The following is a 22,503-nucleotide window of genomic DNA, read 5'->3' as shown; positions in this document are numbered from 1 at the left end:
CAGCTGTGCATGTCTACAGAACTGGGGGTGGGGACAGCTTAAAGACCTGAGGCCTGGAGGTTCACAGAGTCCAATCGAAGCACCCACGTCTGGTGGACATGGGAGGCCCAGACACTCAGGATGGGCCCTGTGGACTCCCTCTGGGTCCCCCTCCCACCATGCCCACCCAGTACATCTCATCCTATCCCCCAGTTGCCCGAAGAAGCCTGCGTGATCCACCCTCCTCATCCAGTCCCTCTCCAGGGCACCTAGTTGCTTCCCCCCCCACCCCAGGGAGCCACATCCCATGAGTTTCCATCACTTTATTTTGCAAAAATAGAAAACTCAGCAATATGCGATACAGCGGGGCGGGGGTGGGGGGTGGAGGAGAAATGTAAACAGAGGGGAGGGGACAGCACCCGGACCCCCCAGAGAAAAAGGGGAGCCAGTGGGAATCTTATTTGGCAGCTAAATACAAACTGGGGATTGGAGGAAGGGACGGGTCACAGGGGCCCTGGGCTCCCCCTCCCAAGTCCCCTGGAGGAAGGGGTCAATTCCAGGGTGTAAACAAAAGCTAATAAATAAATAGAGGCTTCCTCTGGGTCAGGGCGGGATCAGCTAAGCAGTGCCCACCTCACCTCTCCCTGGGCCAAGCTGCTCTGGGGGGTCAAGGGGAAAGGCACTAGGGGGAGAGGGACCCCCTGGCCCCTCTGTAGTGTAGGAGGGTCCCTGCCCCATGGCTGAGATGAGGGGCAGGAGGGGCCCAAGGCACATGACAGGGCTAGGAGAGGGGCTTGTAACGGAGGCCCCAGTGAAGAGGTGCGGAGCGATCCACATCTGTCCCTTTCACCCTCTGCACCCCCCCCAACAGAAATGCAGGGCCCGGGCTGCCCTACTCTGACCTGGCATGAGGATGGGGCACAGCGGGCAGGATGCACCCGGCAGGTGCCTCACACAGCATTCGGCACCAAGGACAGGGGCGAGAGGGTGGGCTCAGCCCTCCCCCTACAGCCCCCTTTTTGGTCTCTAGTGTTTCTGTTTGCTCCCAGAGGCCTAAGCACCCAGCAGAGGAAGGGGCTGTGGAATGAAGGGTCTTCCTCCTGCCCTGGGGAGCCTGGACCCTGGTGTTTGAGGGGCAGTGCTAAGATTTCAGAGTTCAAACCCAAGCTCACCCCTCTGCCCTCTCTCCTGGAGGGAACAGGGCAGGCCCCCAGGACAGAAGAGGGAGCCGATTAGAGCAAGATGGGGATGAACACAGAGGCACCCCTGGAAACTTTGGCAAAAACAAGGAGCTCATTGGAAGGGGTGGGGAGAGGGCAGAGCAGGTCCTCCCCCAGTCACCAGCGGTGTCTGGGAGATGGTCAGTCTGCTGCCTGGAGCCCCAACCCCCAAGGCAGGGGAAGTCAGGGACCCTGGTCAGGATGGGGGCTGCGGCCCCCTCTGCCCTGGCCCCCAGGAACCTCATCCTCGCTGGAGGCCTTGGGGTGAGGGCCAGGCTGCGAGGAGTCGTCCTCAAACATTTCAGGGTTCTCCAGCATTTCTCGGATCAGGGGAGGCATCGGGCCTGGAATCTCCATCTTCAGAGTAATGGCCCTTTCTGCTCCTGCAGTGGAGGAACGAGGAGGTTCAGGGGGGCTGAGGTACAGCCCCTACGGCAGCCTCCCTAACTCTGCTTGACTGCCCTCTGGGGGTTCCCAGCACAGACCTCTTACCTCTGTCTGCCTCTTTCTCACCCTCTTTCTACTCTAGAGCTCCTGGGGACCACTCCTCTGTCTGGAGACTCTGCCTGTCTTCTCTGCCAAGCCCACTGCCCACCCTTCCTTTCAGGCTGTCTCCTCCAAGATCACACAGTGCCCACCTTCCAGCCACACACCCTGGACCCCCTCCGTAAGCCCATAGCTTGCCAGCTGTTCTTAGGGCTGTTCTTAATAACATTTATCACTAGGACTGCTGCTGCTGCTGCTAAGTCGCTTCAGTCGTGTCTGACTCTGTGCGATCCCATGGACGGCAGCCGACCAGGCTCCGCTGTCCCTGGGATTCTCCAGGCAGAAACACTGGAGTGGGTTGCCATTCACTAGGACTAACATTCATCAAACACTGTCTGCCAGGCGTCCAATCAACCTTCCTGTGATGATGGAAACATCTCCTCCATCCAGGGCAGGAGGAACTGAACCTTATAACTCAGCACAGTTGTAAGCCTCTTGTGCATTAACTTGTTTCATCCTCACAAACAGAAAATCAAGGTACAAAAAGGAAAGGTATTTTGCACCAAGTGTTCCACTAGCCTGCAGCAGAGCGAGGATGCGCGTGCAGGCTGCCTGATTCTCACCCCCTCTGCTCTTGTCTCTGCCTGACCTGGGAGGCCGGCACCTCCGAGAAGACAGAGGGGAGGCTCGCTCCCGACTAACCCTTGGTGCTGATGCCCCGGAGGTCAGTGATCTTCATGAGCATCCTGGGGAACATATAGGGCTGACTGGGCCTCCGGCGCCGGGCATAGAGCCTCAGGGCTTCGAGGAGCGGTTCCTGCAGCTTGTCCACTTTCTCAGGCTCCTCCAGGTCCATGCGGTCTGTGGGGATAAGCACAGGTGAGTGAGGGAGATGTGGAAGACAGTGATGAGTGGCTGATCCCAAGGAGCCCTGCCCTATGGCCCTCTAGGCCCCAAACCCTGACCATGAGCCCCACGCAGACCATCTCCCCTACTCTGATCCCTATACCATCCCCTCTCTGGCAAGAGGTTTTCTCTGGTAAATCACTCCTGCCCAGGTGGCTCAGTCGATAAAAGAATCTGCCCACAGTGTGGGAGACCTGGCAGGAGACCTGGGTTTGATCCCTGGGTCGGGAAGATCCCTTGGAGGAAGACATGGCAACCCTCTCCATATTCTTGCCTGGAGAATTCCCATGGACAGAGGAGCCTGGCGGGCAACAGTCCACAGGGTCGCAAAGAGTCGGACACGACTGAGTGACTAAGCACAGACCTCTATGTCAGCACTAGTACCGGGGGTCTCCTCAGCTCCCTGCCTCCCCGTCCCCGCTCTCCCCGTCTTCTCATTGCTTGTTCCAGGCTGCTGGGCAGTCTGTAACTGGAGCTGAGGAATCTGGGGTGGGACCAAGGTCTCCAGCCAGGCTGGATATCAGCTGTGGGGTGCGGCGGGAAAGGAATCTGAGTCAGCGCCAGGGGGCGCCCCCGCACCTCCGCAGATGAGGCAGATGGCACTGAGCAGGCCTGTCTCTGTGTCGTCCATCTCCAGCGGCAGGAGCTGCCCAGCGAAGGCAAAGACGAGGTCTGTGAGGGGCCCGAAGCCAGCGTTGTGCATCTGAGTCCGGTTCAGGGTCAGCCCATCAGAGAAGGTCATAGTGTCCTGCTCTGGGGTGTACCTTGTGCAGATCCGCAGCATCTGGAGGTGGGGGGAGGGTTAGTGTTGTCTCTGGGAAGGGTGGGAGGAGAAAGAGGATGAGGTGCAGGTAAAAAGCGAGAAAGTCAGGTCCTAGAGGAGGGCCACCTAAAGTAGGCAGGAGAAGGAAGGCAGACAGATGGAGGGTCTGAAGTTGGGGGAAGAGAAGAGAAGTCAGAAGGCAGGGCATTCAGAAGTCTAGGATCAGATCTCAGGAGCAAAGATTAAGACAAAAAAGAGGTTGGGTTTCGAGGATATCTGCGGGAGTCCCAGATTGGAGGGGAGAACAGAGATAACGAAATCTTTGTGTGGACCAACTCCATGGTCTCGTCTGAGGGTCAGGCTATGATGGAAGACAGGGCCCAGGGTTTAACTTACCAGGATGTCCAGGCAGGCAGCCTTGAGCAGAGTGATCTGGTCAGCAATGCTGAGCCCGGTGAAGCCAGGTAACCGCTTGGCAAACTCCACGATCTTGATGATGCACTTGGTGGCCAGCTCACTGAACTTGTCCCACAGCCCCAGATCCAGTTGCACCCGGTGGTCTGCACTGGAGTTCTGCAGCAACAGCAGGTTAGAAAACAAACTAAGGCTCGTCCTGGGGGCTGTCTTCCTTTTGCCAAAACCCCTGGCTCTCCCTTCTGCATCCAGACGCCCTCATTGTTGTCAGCACCAGACCACGGCCTCCACCACCATCCCTACCCATTCGCCAAAGTCAGCGGTCCCCTGCCCTCACCGGGGCCCTGCCCACTCCTCACCGTGGTGTACTTGCCCAGCTGGCAGAGCGAGGGGAAGGTCTCCTGATGGGCCTTGCTGACCTTGGTAATGAGCTCTTCTAACTGGGGACTCAGCTCATAGCTGTCCAGCGCCCCTTCTTCTTTCACCTCTTTCTTCTTCTTGTTGCGATCGTTCCGTACGGCTTGGGGGTAGAGGCAGATCAGGAGAGGGTCAGGACCCTCAGAATCCCCCTCCCGGATCCCCTCTGATGCTAACTCAATACACTGGAGAGCCTCCATTCCCTGGGACCCTAGGGCAGGGCCTCGGGTTCCCTGTCTCCTACAGTAGCTCCCATTCCCAGGCTGGCTCTCCCCAGCCCCACCCAGGGCCTGCAGCCCCTGCTCCCTCCCCAGGCCATTCGGCTCCATCCTGCCCTTCCTGTCACCCTGCAGGAGCTGGGGAAGGGGGGGCAGGATATGCAGGCGGCAGGATATCCACTTATAGCCTTGGCAGCACAATGGCGCGGGTGGGGGGGGCACCCCAGATCCACCTCAGGCTCAGTGCTTGGAGCAGGGGAGAGGGCTGGCAAGCCCCCCAACTTGCCCATGAAACAAGGAGTCTGCAATGGTAACCCCTATTCCCTCATTCAGAGGAAGGGGGAATGGGAAGGGGTGGGGGTCTCCTGGGTGAATGGAACTAATCAAATAGGACTGGCCCAGGAGGAGGCAGCACTCCAGGGCGGCTGGAGGCTGATCACAGAGGTCAGGGAAGTGGGGGCGGCCAGTGGGAAGAGGGTGGCAGCCACAGGCTAGGACAGGAGTGCTCCTGCCCAGGCAGGCCTAAGGGCCTACCTTCCTTGGACATGCCAACTTCAAAGCATTTCTGCAGCCGGCAGTACTGGCAACGATTCCGGGTCACCTTGTTGATGATACAGTTTTTGTCGCGGTGACATGTGTACACCATGTTCTTCTGGATGCTGCGACGGAAGAAGCCCTGGGGTTGGGGGTAAGGGGGGAGGGTCGGTGAGGCAGGAGGCTGGGAGTATCAGCCTCTCCCGGGCCTTGCAGGTGGTCCCAGGCTGGTCTGTGCAAAGCAGCATCCCTCCCACCCCAGAGGGATACCCACACACACACAGTCTCTGATCTCACCCAGTCAACTCTGGATGCCCAACACACCCACATCCACCCCATACACACCTTGCAGCCTTCACAAGAGCTGACCCCATAGTGGTAGCCAGAGGACTTGTCATTGCACACGAAGCATGGCTTGTAGACCCGGGGAGGTGGAGGGGGCGAGGGCGAGCTTGGCACCATCTCCTCCGAGCTAGTGCTCTGCGTCTCCACCGCTGCAGAGAAGCAGTGACGTGAGGCTCAGGGGAGAAGCCCCCCAGATCTCCGGGCATCCTCATCAGATGCACACCCCACATTCCCACTTCTTCCTCTGGCTCGGCCACCACACTCATTTAAAGTCCCAGCAACCCATATACAGCCCCAGAGTAAGCACTTCCAGAAACCCTCAAATGACTACTATTACCTCCCAACCTGGCCATCTCCCCCTATAACAATGTCCTATGCAACTGCTCAATTCTCCAAATTCTGGGTCCAGGCCATCCCCGAAGTTAAATTCTCTGGGCCTCAGTTTGCCCAGCTAAAAAGTGGGTGTGTAAAGGGGTATCGGCCTGTGGTTCTGAACTCTCTAGTCACTCCTTCTCACACTGGGTCCCTGTCAGTAGACTCCCTCCTACCCTTCTGCTCGAGGCCACAGATCTGGGGGTGAAGAGGCAATTCCAGGCCACCTGTGGCTAGCACCTGGCTACATCACCTGCTAGGAGACTCAGAAGATAGACGAGAACCTCATCTTCTCTCAAGCAGTAGAGGGCAGACAGTCCTGGATCTTTTCCCCCCTCAATGTGTGCGTGCGCATGCACTCTCAAGTCGTGTCCGACTCTGTGCCCCCATGGACTGTAGCACGCCAGGCTCCTCTGTCCATGGAATTTTTCAGGCAAGAATACTGAATGGGGTGCAATTTACTTCTCCAGTCCCCCCTCAAACCATCCCCCAAATAACCACCAATGTCCTTTTCCCTAGAAACCACTGAGACAGTGGAGCAAATGGGATGCAGGGATTGGGAAAGTAGGTTAAGGCACATGCAAAAGCCTTATTTTACACCTGAAGAAATGGAGGCCTATGGAGGGATGGGGCCAGCCCGGTGCCACATTGCCAGTTATGGGGGTGGGGAGGGCGTGGGGGGAGTAGGGAGTAGGGGGGAGCGGAAGATCTCAGGTCTAGATCTAACTGGCCAGGCCAGGAGTGAGAGAAGTTAGGAAAGGGAGACAGGTATTTGCTCAGATTCTCAGGTCTAGAAGTTGTTGGGGTGTAGCAAACCAGAAGTCAGGTGGCAGTGGGTTGTAACCGGGTTGATAGCGGAGGGGAGTACCTCTGGACCCTCTCTAAGCTATATCTTCACTCCTAAACCTCCCCTGCAAAAGCCACACACTGCTCAAAAAAGATCTCAGCCCATGCCACACAGTTTGTGGGAAGGACACCCTCTGTTTAGGAGGCTGCTGAGTAAACCTCTTTTGAGTGTGTGGTTGATCTTCAGAGGGTGGGGGAAAAAAATCTATAAATTATTCAACCTGTAGGACCAGTTGCCCAAACCTGGAAGGCCTAAGTTAATGCAAGAAAACCCTAAAACCTAACGAGTGTCCCTTGCTTGCACCCACCTCATGAACACCTTCTTCCTTCTAACCTGCTGTAGCCCATCTGGTCAGAAGTCCACCCAGGCTGCCAGAAGGACAGAAAGGCCTGGGATGCCAGGATGCTGGGGTTCCGGATTAGCTCCACCCTCCCCACAGGAGGGAAGCCCTTCCCGCCCCCCAACACACACAGACACTCAATTAGCATAAGAATCCAGCTAGAGTGAGATTCCCCAATGAAAAAGGCGAGCGAAGAGTGGAGGATAGGAGGGTGCCTGGAGTCTATTCAAGACCGGGGCGGGGCGGAAGATGGGGGGGAAGGGGGCTGGTGCTGAGAGATGGGGGGTGGGCTGGGATGCCTTTCTTTCAGGATGGCCCCGGTGTCTGAGGGCACATGTGCTGCCCACAGGTCAGTGCGTGGGGTGGTGCTTACCCACACTGACGCCCTCCCTGCCCGCAGAGCGCTGCCTCATTTCCTCTCTTGCGAAAGGGCCTGGGTGCGGTCAGACTGGCATGGGCCCATGCCAGCCAATCATGAGAGTGGGGGTGGCAGGGAGACAGGCCAGGGGCAGCTTTTCTCGTACTCATGGTACTGTGGTCCCTTCTCGGTACCCCTCTGACACACCCTCACCCTTGAACCCTAAAGTGCAGCCCAGCGGCTCTGGTCAATCTGGAGCGAAGGACACAGGAAGGCTAAGTGGGTCAGCTCTGCTCAGATTCCTTTCTCAGCCCTGGGCAGAGACCCCACCATGACGATGCCTGGCCGGGCTAAGCAGGGGCCCCTGCTGCGGAGGAGGGGGGTGGGCTCTGGGTTTTTCTCCTTTTAAAGCCCAAATTGCTGAAATTGAGGAAATTCCTGGCCAGGCTGAGCGGAGCTTCAAACAAACTCTTTATAACCGGCTGTAAACACTCCCAGCTGCGAGGCCCAGGGCTGAGAAGCCCGGACTCACAATCTGACGACACACACCTCCTTGGAGACACTCTCACACATCAACAACACACAGGGCACAAAAGCAGGCACATTACCAACCAGCTCCTATACCCCAACGGGGACCCTGGCACAGAATACCCAGGTAGGCACAGAGGCACATGCACTCCAGCCACACTGTGGAGGTGGATGCACAAGGCAGACACACAACATCCAGCATTCGCTTCACAGTTGCAAGCAAGAAGCTCTGCCACCAGACAGACACCCATGGCCTGCCAACGCAGCACCAGAATACTGGAGCTGCCAAGCACTCGCAGACACACCAAAGGGCTTCTTTCCTTCCCTGGTCTAGACATATAGGTCTAAACTACTTTTTCTCTGAAAGTGTGTGGAGCAGGCCTGAACCCCACCCCCACCCCCAAGGCCCTAGAAGCCAAAACTGTTGGTCCAAACTGATTTGCCAGCCAAGTCCCATGGGCTTCCCTGGGCCTGAAAAAAACCAGGTCCTTGCCTGGTCCCCGCAAAAACCCTTCCTGGGAGATTCTTTCCATCTCAGTATATTTCCCAACATACTCCAAATCCCCATCCTATCCGACCATGAGTGGAAAGTTAAGAATTCACAAGGATTTGGTTTGGTGCAAGGCACTAGTTCATGTTTTCCCTGCCCTTTAAATGCTACACTTTTCTTCTTTCTTGCCCCACCCCACCCCGCAGTTCGGTCTCCTGTTTGCCACCTCCCTCTTCCAGTCTCCCAGTTGTTAAATCTGAGCAGCTCTGCCCTGCAACCAACAGACCCAAAAAAAAAAAAAAAAGCGATCTCGTAAACAGCGCTGCCGTGTGCCAAGGAGCGAGGCGCGTTGGCGGGGGCTCAGTGACCCCGCGCGCACACTCCCCGGGCGCCCGCCGCCCGCCCCTTTCCCAGAGTGCCCCCCAGTCCGGCATCCCCGGGCTGGAGCGCCGTCCCAGCCCCGGGGAAATTCGGGGGTGTTCCAGGCTCCCCTCCCAGATCCTCCCCACCCCCCCACCCCCGCCAGGCACTTCGGCCCGGGCTTCAAAGCCGCCTCTCATCTGGACTTCATTTTTACTGCCTCTCAGTCCCCGGCTTTTTATTACCGCTCTGGAAAGGGGTTCCAGGGCCCCAGGCCTGGCATCTCCCATTTCACAGAGAGGGAAAGATGTGTATTTGGGGACCCAGGAGTCCTGCTTCCCCGGCCGCTGCTACCTCCAGGCCCCTCCTCACCATACACAAACTTTGCTTGAAACTTTTCCCTTCCTACTGAAGTTGTGGGCTGGAGCCATAGGAAAAAGTGCACACAACCCTATACACATTTCCTAACATTTCTTTTCTCAGTGGGGGAGGGGGGCGCCAGAACCCAATCTGGCCGCCTTACTGTGCACAACCCCTTCCACCCCGCACACAGCACACCCAGAGGATGCACGCTCCAACACAGCCCTTTCCAAAACCGCCCCCGCAGCCACACAGGGCACACGCCCTCCCGGCCTCACGCCACAAACAATTCCACACAGGGCCATGCGGACCTGCCAACACAGGCGGAGGGTGATGCTGCGTGGAGAGACCCCTGCACCCACACTCGCACCGCCTAAGCTAGGCGCTGCACACTCCAGGGATGCCCACGCTCCACAAACGATATATATATTTTTTACGCTCGCAACTTCCCACATGGACTTTACAAACGCCACCCACGGTCCTGGGTGCCATAGCCCTCCGGGGCCACGAAACTGCCGACACAAACTACCAACGCACCTCGGCCTCTCCCTATCTCCCGGAACCCTGGAGGGGCATCAACCACAGGTCCTAGCTATACACCCACCATCGAAACCACACACACACTCCAAACACTACTGCCCACACCCAAAGGAGTCGCTGAGGCCCCCACTTTTAAAGGGCCAGTACTTCTCTTTCCTACACACCCGACCCTCACATGGAAACGGTCAGAATGCCCGCTTGCACCCCAGGTCCACCTTTTACACATGTAGAGCGAGAGCCGCTGCCTGTCCTGCACCCCACACCCCACCCCCAGGCTCGGGTACCTACACTGCAGGCTGGCGGGTTGCGGCCAGGCAAAAGACTCGAGTCCGGCGAAACAGGAGCTGCCGGTGGCTCTGCGCAGCAAGCCAGCCCCGGGTCCGCCTGCCCCGTACAGCCGTCGCGGACCCGGGGCAAATGTTTCCATGCAGTCGTACATCGCGACCCGGCTTGGAGGGAAGCTGGGTGCTGGGAACACCGAGAACCCGCAGCCGATTCCCCCTCCTCCCCCGGCGGCGCCCCGCTCCTGGAGGGGGGGAGGGGGAGGGCTAGCGTAGGGCGCCGGGCTGCATGGGGGGTAAGGGGTGGGCGGGGAAGAGGGGGATCCCCAGCAGGGGAAAGGGACTGGGCGGGGCGCAGAGCCGGGGTTGCCGCTCCAGCAGCGGTCTAGCTCACTCTGGGCGCCTCGGTAGCTAGCACTAGGGAGACCTTTTGTAAAAGCGAAGCCCAGAGGGGTGGGGGGTGGGGCTTGGAGAGCTAAGGGGGCCGGGCACCAAGATGAGCAGAGCTGGGAGTGGAGCGCACGCACACACACACACACACACACTCGCACCGCCGCGCGCTGGCTTGCTTAGACACACATCCGTGCATGCATTTATCTTGGCAGGCACCACGCATTTGCAAATTTGCAATAGTGCACATGCATGTCTGCACGCGCATAAAATCAGAGGTGTACACACACGTTTTTGCAGACACACCTGGCTGGGGAGAATGCTTGCAAGGATTCTCTCTACAGCCGGGAGGCTTTGCAAGCTTTTGCACTCAGGCGCGTGCCCCGATCGGGGATGGGGGAAGGAGTGGAGGAACCAAGCACACGCATTTCCTTTCGAGTGTCCCCCTCCCCCCAACAGTCCTTTTTTTCACACAAGTCTATACAGGCAGGGGTTTCACGGAGGACTGGGGAGAGGGGAACATGGAGGTCCCCTGAGCGCGGCAGTTCTCCAGAGCCCAGGGACCTGCATTACCTCCACCCGCTCATTCCCAGGCCTGGCTCCTCCCTCTCCCTCCGCGCGCGCGCCGCAGGGCCGAACAGTACATTCCTGCGGCTGGGCGCGCGCGGCCTGCTCCTTCCTTCCCGTCCTCCCCCTACCCCGGTCCGAGGGCCGGAGCGCGCTCCCGCCGTGAACTCTCCGGGAACCCCCCTCGGGGCGGGTGGCCGGGCGCGCTCACCTCCCCCTGACCCGGCCCCGCCCCACCCCGCCCAGGCCTTAGCCAGCGCCGCCGCGGAGTCCCCCCGCCCCTCCTGCGCAGCCGGAGTCTAGCCCTCCTAGCCCGAGCGGTCCTCCCTCCGCCGCGGCCCGGGCCGCCTCCCTCCGAGTCCCCCAAGGCCCATCCCGAGGCTGACACTCCCGGAGCGCCTCCACTGCCTCTCCCAGCGCCCCTTCCTCGAAACTGACATCACTTGTAGGGCGCAAGACTGCTCCCACCGTGCCGACTGCGTCTCAGACCACACTGCCCTCCTGCGTGCCAACTCCCCTCCCCCAGAGTGCCAATCGCCCCCAAGTGCTCAGTGCCCCTCTCGGCAATAACTGCGAGTCTGGCCGGTAACTTCTCAAAGCCATTCGATACCCCCGCCAATGGCAAACTGCCCCTTCTCCCCTTTGGTGCCACACGTAGTGCCCTTCGGATCTCCGAGGGCCGTCCCACTCCTTCCTCGCGGGCCCCTTCCGGGCACTGAGCGCCCTCGCCCGGCGGAGAAGAGGGTGAGGGGGCGGGGGTTTGGCCACGTCAAGAGTTTGCCCTCGCCGGGCCGGGCCGACTCGGGGGACCCTGGCCCCGGGACAGCGCCAGCGGCGGCGACTCCCGGAAACCGCCCCCTCCTCCGCGCCCCGCCCGCCGCCCGGCCGCCCGGCGGGCCGGCCCAGCCGGCTCTGTCAGCGCCGCTCACACGGGGAGCGCCGGGGGAGCAGGAGCGGCGCCCGGCCCGGCCCATTCCCCCGCCCGGCGGCGGTGGCTGGGCCAGGGCGGGGCGCGCTTTTCTAAGAATCTGTTGTACCGGGTGGGGGGCGCACTGGGGTGCCGCTGGAGTGGGGCGCCAGTTTGGAAGAATAAAGAGCAGGAAGGGGTGCCAGAGTAGGCGAGGGAAGGGAAGGCAGGCGCAGAGGAGGGGCCGGGGTGGCTGCTGGGGACTGAAGGGGGCTGGGCTGGAAAGGAGGGCCTGGTTGGCGGATGGGGGAGTCTGGGGTGGCAGGGCCGATTGGGGGGCTGGAAGCAAGGATGAAGAGGGAATGTATTGGTCTTTTCCAATTCAGCCTGCCTGAGCTCCCAGTTCTTGCCCTCAACCCCAAATACACACCATCTCTGGATGCAGCCATTCCCCACCAAGAGAAAGAAAGGGTGACAGATTTCTAATTCAGAACTTGGCCAGTGGCAAAAACATCAATGAAGTGCAAAATGAGGAGTACCCCCAAAACAAGGGGGGAAAGCCCCGATTAGTCAACTTCAGGCTGTCAGTTTCCCCCACCCCACCCTTCCCCCTCAGAAATCTGAAAGGTCCCAATTAAGTCAGGCCTGCCTCGTTGGTAATTAGAACCAGAAGTGGCCAGGCCACAGGGAGGGAGGTTGGGAGTGGGGCACAGGAGGTGTGGGGGGAGGGCTCCGAGAAGTCATGAGTCCTCAATAGCCCCCCCTTGCTATTCACCAGATGCACCCCACTCCTCATCACCCCATCTGTGTGTGTTTCCCAGGCATTGCAGGGAGAGGGGTCCTTAGAAGGGACTAGGCAATGCGCTGTCAGGCCCACCCTAACCCCCAACCCCAAACCCAACCCCCCATTCTAGACAGTCTTAGCCTTGAGGAGAAGGTAAAAGGATGGGGGAATCTAGTGCCCCCTCTTCTCCCCAAAGTCCCCCCAGCCCTTATTGCAGCAATTAGACCCATTAGCCTTCTAGCATTTCATGGGAACCAGATGTTCTCCACCAGCCTGGTGGGAGTATAAGGGGGGGCTGCTGCCTGACTCACCCCCTTCCCTATGATCCCCGCCACCAAAGCGCACCCCTCCCAGCTGGAGCCCCACAAAGCATGGTCCCAGAGGCAAGGAAGCGTGTACCCCCTCCCCCACTAATGAAGGCATTCACACTGAGCCTGGCATGGTCACCCCTCAGAGCCTCGACCACCCTGGAAAGGATGCATTTGGCCATCAAGGAGCTGTCGGGGGAGAAGGGACAGCTAGCTCCTTCTGCATCTCTCCTTTGCTCCCATCCTGCCACCTTTTGGAAGGGGCTTGAGGATAACCGGCTCTGAATTCCTCACGCTAAATTCTCCTTTTCTTCTAAAATCTTCCCTCAAAAACCTGAAGAGGGGGCATTTCAAAGCAGAGAAGGCCCCACCCCAAGGGTAAATCCTAACTTAGGAGTCCCACCTGAAGGGCAATGAATGGGAGGGGTCTCCGGAGGTGGGGCAGCAGTGGAGCCGAGGGATAGGGAGGTGTGAATGAGGACGGGGCCCAAAGCAGGGCGGTGAGGAACACTGGGCAGGATGGGGGCTGGGACCGGGTAGGGGGCCAGGAGAGGGGGGTGCAGCCTGGGCCCCAGCGGCGGCGGCTTGCCCAGTTCCCCCCGCCAGAGAGGTTTCCTGTTGCAATCAAAGCCCCGTTTGTGTCGGCCTGGAGCTGGAGCTCGAGCCTGAGCAGGAGAGACCAGGAGGGGAGGGGAAGGAGGCAGCGGCTGGGGTTTTTTCCTGGAGGAGGCCTCGCTGCCGCCTGCTCACCACCAGGCCCACCCGCTTAACAAGGCCCCTGGCCTCTCCCAGAGTCTGCGTTCTCTCTGTGTCTGCGCGTTCCAGCCTGTATATCTCCCTCTCATCTTGTTTAGGTCTCTGAGTCTCTCTTTTTCAGTCTCTTTTAAGTAGAACTCTTTTTCTTCCTGTGCCAGCCTGTCCTCAGTTTCTCCATGTGACTTGGTATGGTGCAGCCTGGGCTCCGTGACCCAGAGACACTGTCACCAAGTTCAGAGGACAAGCAGGGCTAGGTCGTCAGGACACCAGCTATCTTCTAAAGAGGGGGAGGCGGGCAGGGCAGGCCTTCCCTTCCCTTCCATCACAATCTGTTCCCTGCAGTCTTGATAAAACAAACATAGACCACACCAGTGGTCATAACACTGAGATACACAGGGACACAGACACCAGGGTTTCATGTGTATGAGTGAGCAAGCACACCCAAACCTTCGCGCATGTGTACACACACAGCCCCCTCCAGTTTTCCACACACGCAGGCCTGTGCTTGCCTTGGCAGCACGTGTTCCCTTCCTCTCCCCTCCTCCAACAGGCGGTTCTGAGATGCCTCACCCACTCAGGCCCCCACGGCACCCCAAGAGATGAAGCAAGACTGCCCTTCTCAACACCAGTGTCTCCAAGGTGCTGGGGACCCAGCAGTGGGATCCAGGAGCCAGCCCCGGGGCGAAGCTCCAGAATCCTTCACGGACCACCCTCCCTCCCACAGACCAGCAACAGAGGCTGAGGAAAGAGAGCCAGCCACCAGGTGAGCGTGGTTTTGACTTAGGCGTCCAGGCCCCTTCCATTAGATGGCCCAGTCACAAAGGGGAGGGAAGTGAGATTACGCTTTCCCCCTTCAGCCACTGCCGCCTGCGCCGTGGGAGGTCTCTGACTCTCCCAGCTGCCTCCCTTTCCTCCACCACTAGGTGCTGCAAGCCCCACTCCCAGGTAGCTGTCTGGACCCAGGCCTTTCCCTCCTCCCCTCCCCACCGCCACCTCTCTGCCCAGGCCTGTCCCCCGCTGCCAGCCGCACCCTCCCCAGCTACCAGCCCAGGTTCTGGCTCCTCCCTTGGATTTCTTCTTTCAGCCCCCCTCCTTCAGGGCAGACTTTGGGGATGGAGCTTAGTCTGACCCCTTCCCCTGCCTTGACCTCACTTTGAACCCTGACCTTGCTCTCCACGTGTCCAGGGCACCGGGGCACATGGAGAACTTCTCTGGGGGCTGGCTCCTGGCTCTCCGCACTCTCCTCTCTCCTCCACACCATTCTCTCTCCTCTGCCTTCTACCCCCACTCCCTTAGTTGCCTCAGGAAACTTGGGAAAATCAAGTCCCAAGGGACTGAGTTGTACTGCTCTCTGCAAGAAGGGCATTCATATGGGAGGGTAGTTCCCTCCCACCTCCAAGACCCTGGGACAGATTCATGGGGTGCAAATGAGGTAGGGGAAGCCCAGCTGAGGTTTACAAAAAGGGGGGCTTTGTGCTCTCTCCTTCACCCGCATGCCACCCAAATAACCCCTGTTGGACTACAGACAGGCCACCAGCAGGCCTCACCAAACCCCAGACACACCGTCAGCAGCCTATGAAATACCACCTCACTCCTCACACTGACTCTTTGTTGCAACCCTGGAATTCTGTGTGTGAGCAGCGTCTCAGGGCCACACTGTGCATACAACTGCATATGGCCTTACACACACACACACACACACACCCCTTCAAGTGCCAGCTCCTGAACACAGGCCCCTTCTCTCCACCTCTCTCTCTGAGCTTGTGGAGCTATAAGGGATGTATCTTTATCTTTTGGTCTTTTCTTCTCCCTCTCTGTTTCTCTCTGGAGCTGCCCCTCTGTCTATCACCTCCCCTCCTTTCTGGGTGGGACCTTCTCTACACCAGCTCCCACGCTGACCCTCTATCCCACAGCGGCCAGCATCCTAGCCCTCCAGCTCCTGGGCACCCATGCCTGAAATGACCCCGGCGAGGAGGATCCACTGCCAAGAGGAAGGAGAGGGGACCCAGAGGGAAGAGGAGAGGCCTCAGCTCGCTGCTGTCAGCTTCACCCAAAGAGGGCAGGCCTGAGGGACAAGCAGGGATCTGCACAGCATGTGGGCACCGGGCCAGACCAGAGAGAGGTGGGGGGGGAGTCCACAGCCCGCATGGCTGGAGGAGAGGATGCTGCTGGGACCCTGCTCCACTTCCCTGGATTACTTAGGAGACAAGAGCTACCTTCCTTGCAGCTATTTCCACCCTTCCCAGAAGCAAGGGACTTCCCTGGTGGCTCTGCTGGTAAAGAATCCACCTGCAATGTGGGAGACCCGGGTTCAATCCCTGGGTTGGGAAGATCCCCTGGAGAAGGGAATGGCTACCCACTCCAGTATTCTGGCCTGGAGAACTCCATGGGGTCACAAAGAGTTGGACACAGGACACTGAGCGACTTTCACTTAACTTAACCAGAAGCAAGAGGGAAGTTTCCTGACCCCAGACATCTCTGGGTATCTGGCACTAGATTCTGTTTTTTTGCAGCCTCCCCCTAATTCAGGACAATTTCACCTCTCAATCCAAGAGTCAGCAGATTGTCCTCCCAGGTTCCTCCACTTCACAGCCTGGCTCCCCTACACCCCCCACTGCAGGCAGGCAGCAGCCTCAGACTTCCCCAGACCCACCCTTGGCTGCCCATACAAAGAGGTTCTCCCTGCTAGTTGACTCGCTCAGGAGGCAATTTCAGAGTCCCAAATTTTAGGCATGCCACTTTCCCATCCTAGCTGTACAGGAGAACTCTCATTCGCAAAGATGTTCATTTGCTCCATATCCAAACCCTCTCATGGCTACTCCTTTAGATCAAAGCCCTAAGCCTCTCTGCCTTCCTAATGGGGACACCAGTTCTCTCTCTCATCCACCCACCAATGCCCTCCTGTTTCCACTTGCCCTCATCCCCCACGATCCCTGAGACTCACACAGAGAGGCCATCTCCTTGGGGAGGTCAGGCTGGCCCAAGCCCCGGAAGCTAGGGCTCAGCATCTCGAAAGGTGGAGACCCCCTGAGTGCCCCTGGGAAGGCGAAGGGGAAGCCAGCCCCTGGGTAGCCAGAGCCAGGCCCCAGGGCACCAGGCACAAAGAGTCGCTCCTTATTGGTGGCCATGGCCGCTGCAGTGTGGGAGGCTGAGTCCCCTGGGGTCTGCTGTGGGCGGGGGACTTCTTCAGCCACAGCCCCCGCCCATGCCCACTGCCCTGGCCTGGGAGGCTCCGTGCCCGCCCTGCCTGGCCTGCTCACTGGGTCTCCAAGAGTCCTAAGGAGAAAGAAAGGAAAAGGAGGGATGAGAGAATGATCACTCTGAGGTTCCCAGCCCCATGACCCTCACCCAGCTAGTCTTTTCTCTCTTTGCTGCCACAGTTTGTGCTGCTCAGGGCCCTCTGCACACACTGGGGGTCACAGGGTAGGAGCTGATGCAGGCTCAGAGAAACTCTCCCAGAAAGGGTAAACTGAGTTTACAAGGTGAATGACAGCCTCCAGATTCACAGCAGAAAGGACGCCTAAATTAGGAGACCACTGAACACCATCATGGGCTGAACTCTTGAGTTAACACTCACATCAATCCTGCGAAGTAGGAATTATGATTCCCATTTCACAGTTGAGAAAACTGAGGTTAAAGGACTGATTAAAGGTCACATGGCTGTAAATGGTAGAGCCAAGATTCAAACTCTACCGCTCTGGAGAAAGTGACCATATCTGTTTTTAACACTTTTATCAAAAAATGTTACACCTCTCTGGAACACAGATCCTGGAGCCAGACTATCTGAATTGATCCCTACCACTTCCAAGCTGCAGGACCTCTGATGTATTAGTGTTACTTAATCTCTCTGGGCCTCAGTTCCCTTCTTAGCCAACTGTGAATAATAAGGCCCACTTGATAAGGTTATGACGAGGATTAAATAATTTACCATATGTAAAATGTCTAGAATAATATAGGAGACATACTAAATGCTTTATGTATCTCATGTTCTTTTTCCTTGTCCCTTCTCTTCAGCCATACCTCCTTTACTTTGCATTCCTTTCTTTCCGTCTCCCTCAGTGCTCCCTCTCCGAGTTTCCCCTCCTAGTCTGTCTCTGTCTCTGATTATGCCTCACTTGCTAACCTCTCTTCAAGTCCGCGGAAGAAGCCCCGCTTCACATCGATGGAAGCCCCGCCCTGTGCCAGGCGTGATGCTAGGAAGCTCCTGTCTGTGTCCTCAGTTTCCTTTGCTTCTCCATCTCCTCTCTCTCTTCTCTGAGCCCTCTGCATACACAAGCCCTCTGTACAGCCCCCTTCCTCTGATTTAGCTGGACCCCTGAGCCCAGGGGAGGGCGAGGGGGATGGGGAGAAGGAGGAAGTGAGAATCCTAGGTTAGGCAGGTGGTTCCTCTCCTGATGCTCTGATAAGGGGAAGGTTGTTGGCTTTCCTAGGAGCGCCAGAACCGCCCACCTGTCTCGGGAGTTAGGGACTGGGAAGGAGAGTCATCTCAGCCTCGGTGCCTCCTCTACCAGCCAGAAGCATAATGGACTAGATGAAGAAGGTCAGAGAGCGAGGACGGAAGAGGGTGAAACCCAGAGTCCTCAGGGTAGGCAGGCCCAGAGGTAGATAATGGGTATTTTACATCTCTTTCCGTCAGTCTTTGCTTCTAAGATCAATATCTTTCCATCTTTGTACCTCTGTTTTTTCATTTTTTCCCTCTTTTTTATCTCTCATCTGCCTTGGCTTTCAAGTTCCTGAAGGTAAATTGTCATGGCGGTTACAGGAACTCAGACCCCAAGCCACCAGCCATCACTCAGTCCCAATGCATAAAGCAGCCGCTGCCCCTCACTTGGCCCCACTCAGATCCCTGGCACCCTGACGCTTCAACCCAGTGTCTCCCCAAGTCCTAAAACCCTGAGCTCTGAGCCCCCAGGGTTCATCTCTGTCACCTTACCCTATTCCCTGCAGTCCTCCTCCCAGGTTAAGCCAAGGTAGAGCCAGGAGTCCAGCCCCTGAGGCCCCTGGGCCACAGCTTAACAGGCTGGGCCACATTCCAGGTGGATTAACCCCTCCAATGCCAAGGGTGAGAAGCTACTAGAGGTCCCCCCATCTTCCCCAGACGGGCTTAGGCTGATAACTCGGCTGTGTGGTCCAGCACTCTCTGTCTTTGCTTCTCACCTGTGGGTGGGAAACAGAGACCTGAGGGCGGAGCAGGAGGACTTTGAGGGTCCCAGAGAAGGATGCTCAGGCTCCTAGTCCTTGTGGAGGAGTGAAGCTGTGAGTGAGTGAAGGACAGCCCAGCTCTCCCGGGAACTTCCTCTTATTTTGCCTCAGAGAAGGAACTTGAGAGTTGAGTGGAGAGAGGAAGGGGAAAGAGATTCATCCCAGTTCTGAACCTTGGTTTCTCTGCCTTGGCTGAGAAGAGAAGGGGAGAGTCCTAAGTCTTCGGCAGAGGAATGGACCAGGGAATTGAAGACAGTGGAACACAGGGTAAAAGGAAATCTGAAAGTTGGAACCCACAGGCCATGGTACTTCAGGGGGACCTGAGGAAGGGAGAACGGACTTCTTTCCTCCCAAGATGCCACCTCAGGTGGAGAGGGCTGACCAGGGGAAAGCAGGCCCTTACAAAGCTGCTTCTCTTCAAGTTGAGGTGGAGTTGAGGGGAGGGCATGGATGAAGGGGGCTGCCGGATGGAGGCAGGGGTGTCTCTCTGCTGGCTTGCCCGCTCCAGAGCCTGGAACAAAGCTGCTCTTGTCGGCGGCTCTCCACCCGCTGCCCCCCTCCCCTCTGTATAAACACGACCACCTTTTTCCATGACCCCATCCCCAGCCTGGGCGGAGGACCCAGGCATCCTCTGCTCTGGCCTGGGCCCCCAGCCTGCTCCCCAGGAGGCAACGGCAGGCCGGGTTTCCCTGGCCTCCTGCCACCCTCGGGGGAGTCCAGACCCTTGAGTCTCCACCTCCCATCCCCGTGTGCCCTCCCTCTACCTCACTGGCCCCAGGGAGGGGCAGTACCCAGGAGGCAGGCAGGCAATGCCAGTGGAATGTGTGTGGGCATCGGAGGGCATGGGTAGGGTGGGGCAGAGGGGGGAACTGGAGGTGCCAGTTGGGTGGCTTTCTGAGCCAGGGGTGGGGGTGTGCCGGGATGGGGGTGTGTGCCCTGTGCTGCCTACTAGGCTCCAAGCCACAGCATGTGTGTGCATATGTGTGCGAGAGTGTATGTCTATTTGGGATACCCAAGCTCCAGGACCCCTCCCACACTGCCTCCTGCCCCCTCCCCTGTCCTCTTTTCTCGCCTCAAGGAAATGAGACACTACCTGTGGTCCTCAACCCTAAGTCAGCATCTGAGCAGTGATGGTAAGGGTACACACCTCAGACTTCCGGACTGGTACCATAACTGCCCTAGATGTGGGCCCTGAAGGAGCACAACCATCTCAGCTTCTTGCCCCAGAGACCCCTCCTCAGGCTACTTGACCCCCTCCCCTGCCCCCAGCATACTCTTACCCTCTGGCCACCTGCAGAGATTCCCTCCAACAGACTGGGTCAGGTCGAGGGAACTGGGCTGTAACAGCTGGAAACAGGGAGGCAGCGCCAGTAAGGCTCTGGGACTGGAACTCCTGGGTCCCTTCCCCAGTCTCCCTGCTTTGCCTTTGTTCCATTCAGACTCCCCTCAAGAATACTCCGGAGGAGCCCCCCACCTCAGCTGGAGGGAGCCAGGACTCACACCCAAGGTTACAGACATGAGAGAGGGACTCCTGCACTGCGGTTCAAGGCAGTTCAAATTCACTGCGGTTCAGCTATACAGACCCCTATCCTATCCACTTGTCTCTCCAAACTTCCGGACTCAAAGGGACAGAATCATTTGCCTCTGGCCCTTCTGATGTCCAAGTGGTGCCATTCCACTAGGCAAGGAGGAACTTGGATCAGGGTGGACCAAAAATCCTCCCCTCAGATTCCCCAGGGGAAGCCTGAGGGGAGGCGGATGGTGGACTTTCCCCGCAGGAGGGGATCCTATCTCCCCTCACACTCCGGGCACAAAAATAAGGATAGAAGCCCGCTGGCTGAAGACTCTTCTCCCAAAGCTCTCCCAGAATACTCACCACAATGAAGGGGTAATACAGCCCAGCCCAGCCCAGCCCAGCCTGTCTTCCCCAATCCCTTCCCACCTCAGCGCTGACCCCCAAGTCGGGGTCGGGAAGCCCCCCTCCACCCCTGCGGACAGCCAGGCCCGCGCGGGGAGGAACCGAGCCGGCGTGGCTGCCGGCGCCCCCGCCCCCGGCCCACCTCGCCCGAGGAGGACCCGGGCGTCCGCGGCGGCGGAGCCTGCTTCCCCGCCTGACTCACCTGGAGGGGGAGGGAGGGGGAAGGGAGGCCGCCGAGCCCCGAGGTCCCGGCGTCGGGCGGTCGCGGGGATGGAGCGTCGCAGTGGCAGGGGCTCGCGGTGATGGGGGGTTCTGGGGGGGCACGGACTCTAGGCTGGGACGGTCCCGGGGCCTCTCGGAGCCCGCCCGCCCACGTGACCGCCCCAAAATATCCGACACATTTTCTCCCAAACCGCACACTGACTCTGCAGGCGGGGACACGGAAAATATTTTCTTTCTTTTTCTCCCTCCCCACCCCCCCACCTCCCTCCCAGCCCGGCTCCCTCCTCCCCCTCCCGCCCTCGCTCCTCCCTACCCTGCCGCCTGCCCCTGCCCGGCTCCCTCCTCGGTGCCCTGGGGCTGGAGGGCGGGGGACTGGGCGGGGCGGCCCGGGACGCCTGGGTCTCTGCCCCTCCCATTTGCTGGGCTTCCGTGGCTCCGTCCCCGGGAGGCCGGGCAAGGCTGGCAGAGAGGTCAGTGTCCTGGGCCCATGATGCCACCCTTTCTCTCTGGCACTTTTCCCCTTCCTGCCATTTGCGGGGCGGGGGTGGGGGGGGGGTAACTGGTTGAGCCCTCTAGCCGGACTGTGGTTCCCGGACGCTAGTCTCTGTACCTCCTCAGGACAGGCAGTGAGGGCTGTCTCCAAGTCCTCCCAGGGGTGGCTTGACCGCGCAGGGATCCGCCAGAGCAGAAGCCACTATCTTCACCCTGCGCTTAGCCTTCACCTGCGTGTCAAAGTAGACTCTTCTTCCCCATGCCTACCCCAGCCGGTCCTTAGGTCCCAGGAGCAAACAGGTTTAACTAGTGGAGGTTGTAGGGGTTTTGAGGCTTGGGCTTAAAGACCTCCTCCTCTCTCTGCCTTGAGTAAGCTGTGGGAGCTAGGGCTCCTGGGTCCCCGGCGTGCTGCCAAGGCCATCCCCACCTTTAGGCTTGTGTCTGGAGGGGAGAGGCTGGGGAGGAGGGCCGGGGAACCGTAGCTGGGGGTGGGAGGAGCCTTGCGCTGGGTGTGAGAGCGAAAGCCCAAGCCGAGGGTGTGTGTCTGCCTTAACTAGCGCCTGCCGGCCTGCCGGCCTGGTGGATGCGCCACGAATGTTGTTGACGCTAGGTCTGTGTGTGTGTGTGTGTGTGTGTGTGTGTGTGTGCGCGCGCGCGCGCGCACGCAGCCAGTGTGAATGTCAGTGTCTGATGGGCATTCCTCCAACTTCAACGTGACCACCACAGACTGTCAGCCCTAGAGTCGGAACCTCCAGGGTGTCAGCATCCATCCTACTGAGGACAGAGCCAGAGAAGAGGAGGAAGTGTGAAGTCCCTCTGTCACAGAGCCCCAACACTCCTACAGGGACTAGGGTGGGAGTGAGAGAGTGGAGAAGGGCAGCAGTAGGAGGGAGGGCTGGGCCGGGCAGGAGAGATGCACCCAAAGGACCTTCCCAGCAACAGTCCCAAGTAGCTGGCACTGGGGACACTGACTTGGTTGCGTCACATTTTCCGTACTGGAATTACCTTGTCCATACTGCTACCCTGAGGACTAGGTATCTTCCCTCCCAGGAGAGGGAAAGGCCACTTTTGGTAGCCAGAGTCAGATGAAGGGGAGGGGGATGAGGGGGCCTGCTGTGGCTCTCTCGGGAGAACAGGAGCTGCTGATGGGGTGCTGACAGGCTCTCCCTTTCACTCGGGTTGGGAAGAGCTGGGAATAG

General features: G+C 58.7%; 2 protein-coding genes across 6 annotated transcripts in view; one reads left to right on the top strand and one right to left on the bottom strand.

Annotated features, from left to right (window-relative positions):
* LOC129537241 (uncharacterized) overlaps positions 1-22,503 on the top strand; it is a 44,911-nt gene that overhangs the window by 12,018 nt on the left and 10,390 nt on the right. For both annotated transcript variants that reach the window (XR_016037573.1, XM_055396750.2), the window contains exon 3: positions 14,021-14,233. The gene's annotated coding sequence lies outside the window, so the exon portion shown is untranslated. The remainder of the gene's footprint in view (positions 1-14,020; positions 14,234-22,503) is intronic.
* Positions 297-21,021, bottom strand: RARG (retinoic acid receptor gamma). Of its 4 annotated transcripts, XM_055396743.2 has the most exons (10): positions 20,793-20,888; positions 19,953-20,019; positions 16,415-16,746; positions 5,283-5,431; positions 4,938-5,079; positions 4,128-4,288; positions 3,751-3,927; positions 3,171-3,375; positions 2,388-2,546; positions 297-1,582 (listed from the first exon to the last, which is right to left on the bottom strand). In XM_055396743.2, exons 3-10 carry the CDS (start codon positions 16,596-16,598, stop codon positions 1,383-1,385), a joined length of 1,377 nt encoding a protein of 458 aa, XP_055252718.1. In that variant the 5' UTR covers positions 16,599-16,746; positions 19,953-20,019; positions 20,793-20,888; the 3' UTR covers positions 297-1,382. The 4 variants fall into 4 exon arrangements, with proteins under 4 accessions (XP_055252718.1, XP_055252721.1, XP_055252720.1 ...); XM_055396746.2 differs by lacking the exon at positions 19,953-20,019 and having other exon boundaries at positions 20,793-21,021; XM_055396745.2 differs by lacking the exons at positions 16,415-16,746; positions 19,953-20,019; positions 20,793-20,888 and adding an exon at positions 9,766-10,203 and having other exon boundaries at positions 299-1,582.

Source organism: Moschus berezovskii, chromosome 6 (genome assembly GCF_049115385.1).
Source record: "Moschus berezovskii isolate FMDL1 chromosome 6, NW_MosBer_1.0, whole genome shotgun sequence".
In the NCBI taxonomy this organism is placed as follows: domain Eukaryota; kingdom Metazoa; phylum Chordata; class Mammalia; order Artiodactyla; family Moschidae; genus Moschus; species Moschus berezovskii.
This window is presented reverse-complemented; position numbering and strand designations above follow the sequence as displayed.

What these genes read in the sequence shown, in the direction of transcription:
- RARG (XM_055396746.2), bottom strand. Translation starts at nt 16,598, where the DNA reads ATGGCCACCAATAAGGAGCGACTCTTTGTGCCTGGTGCCCTGGGGCCT. An exon ending in AGCTGGGCAAGTACACCACG is followed by an intron (nt 3,928 to 4,127) that starts GTGAGGAGTGGG and finishes CTGTTGCTGCAG; the next exon opens with AACTCCAGTGCAGACCACCG. An exon ending in CTGCCTGCCTGGACATCCTG is followed by an intron (nt 3,376 to 3,750) that starts GTAAGTTAAACC and finishes CCCCACCTCCAG; the next exon opens with ATGCTGCGGATCTGCACAAG.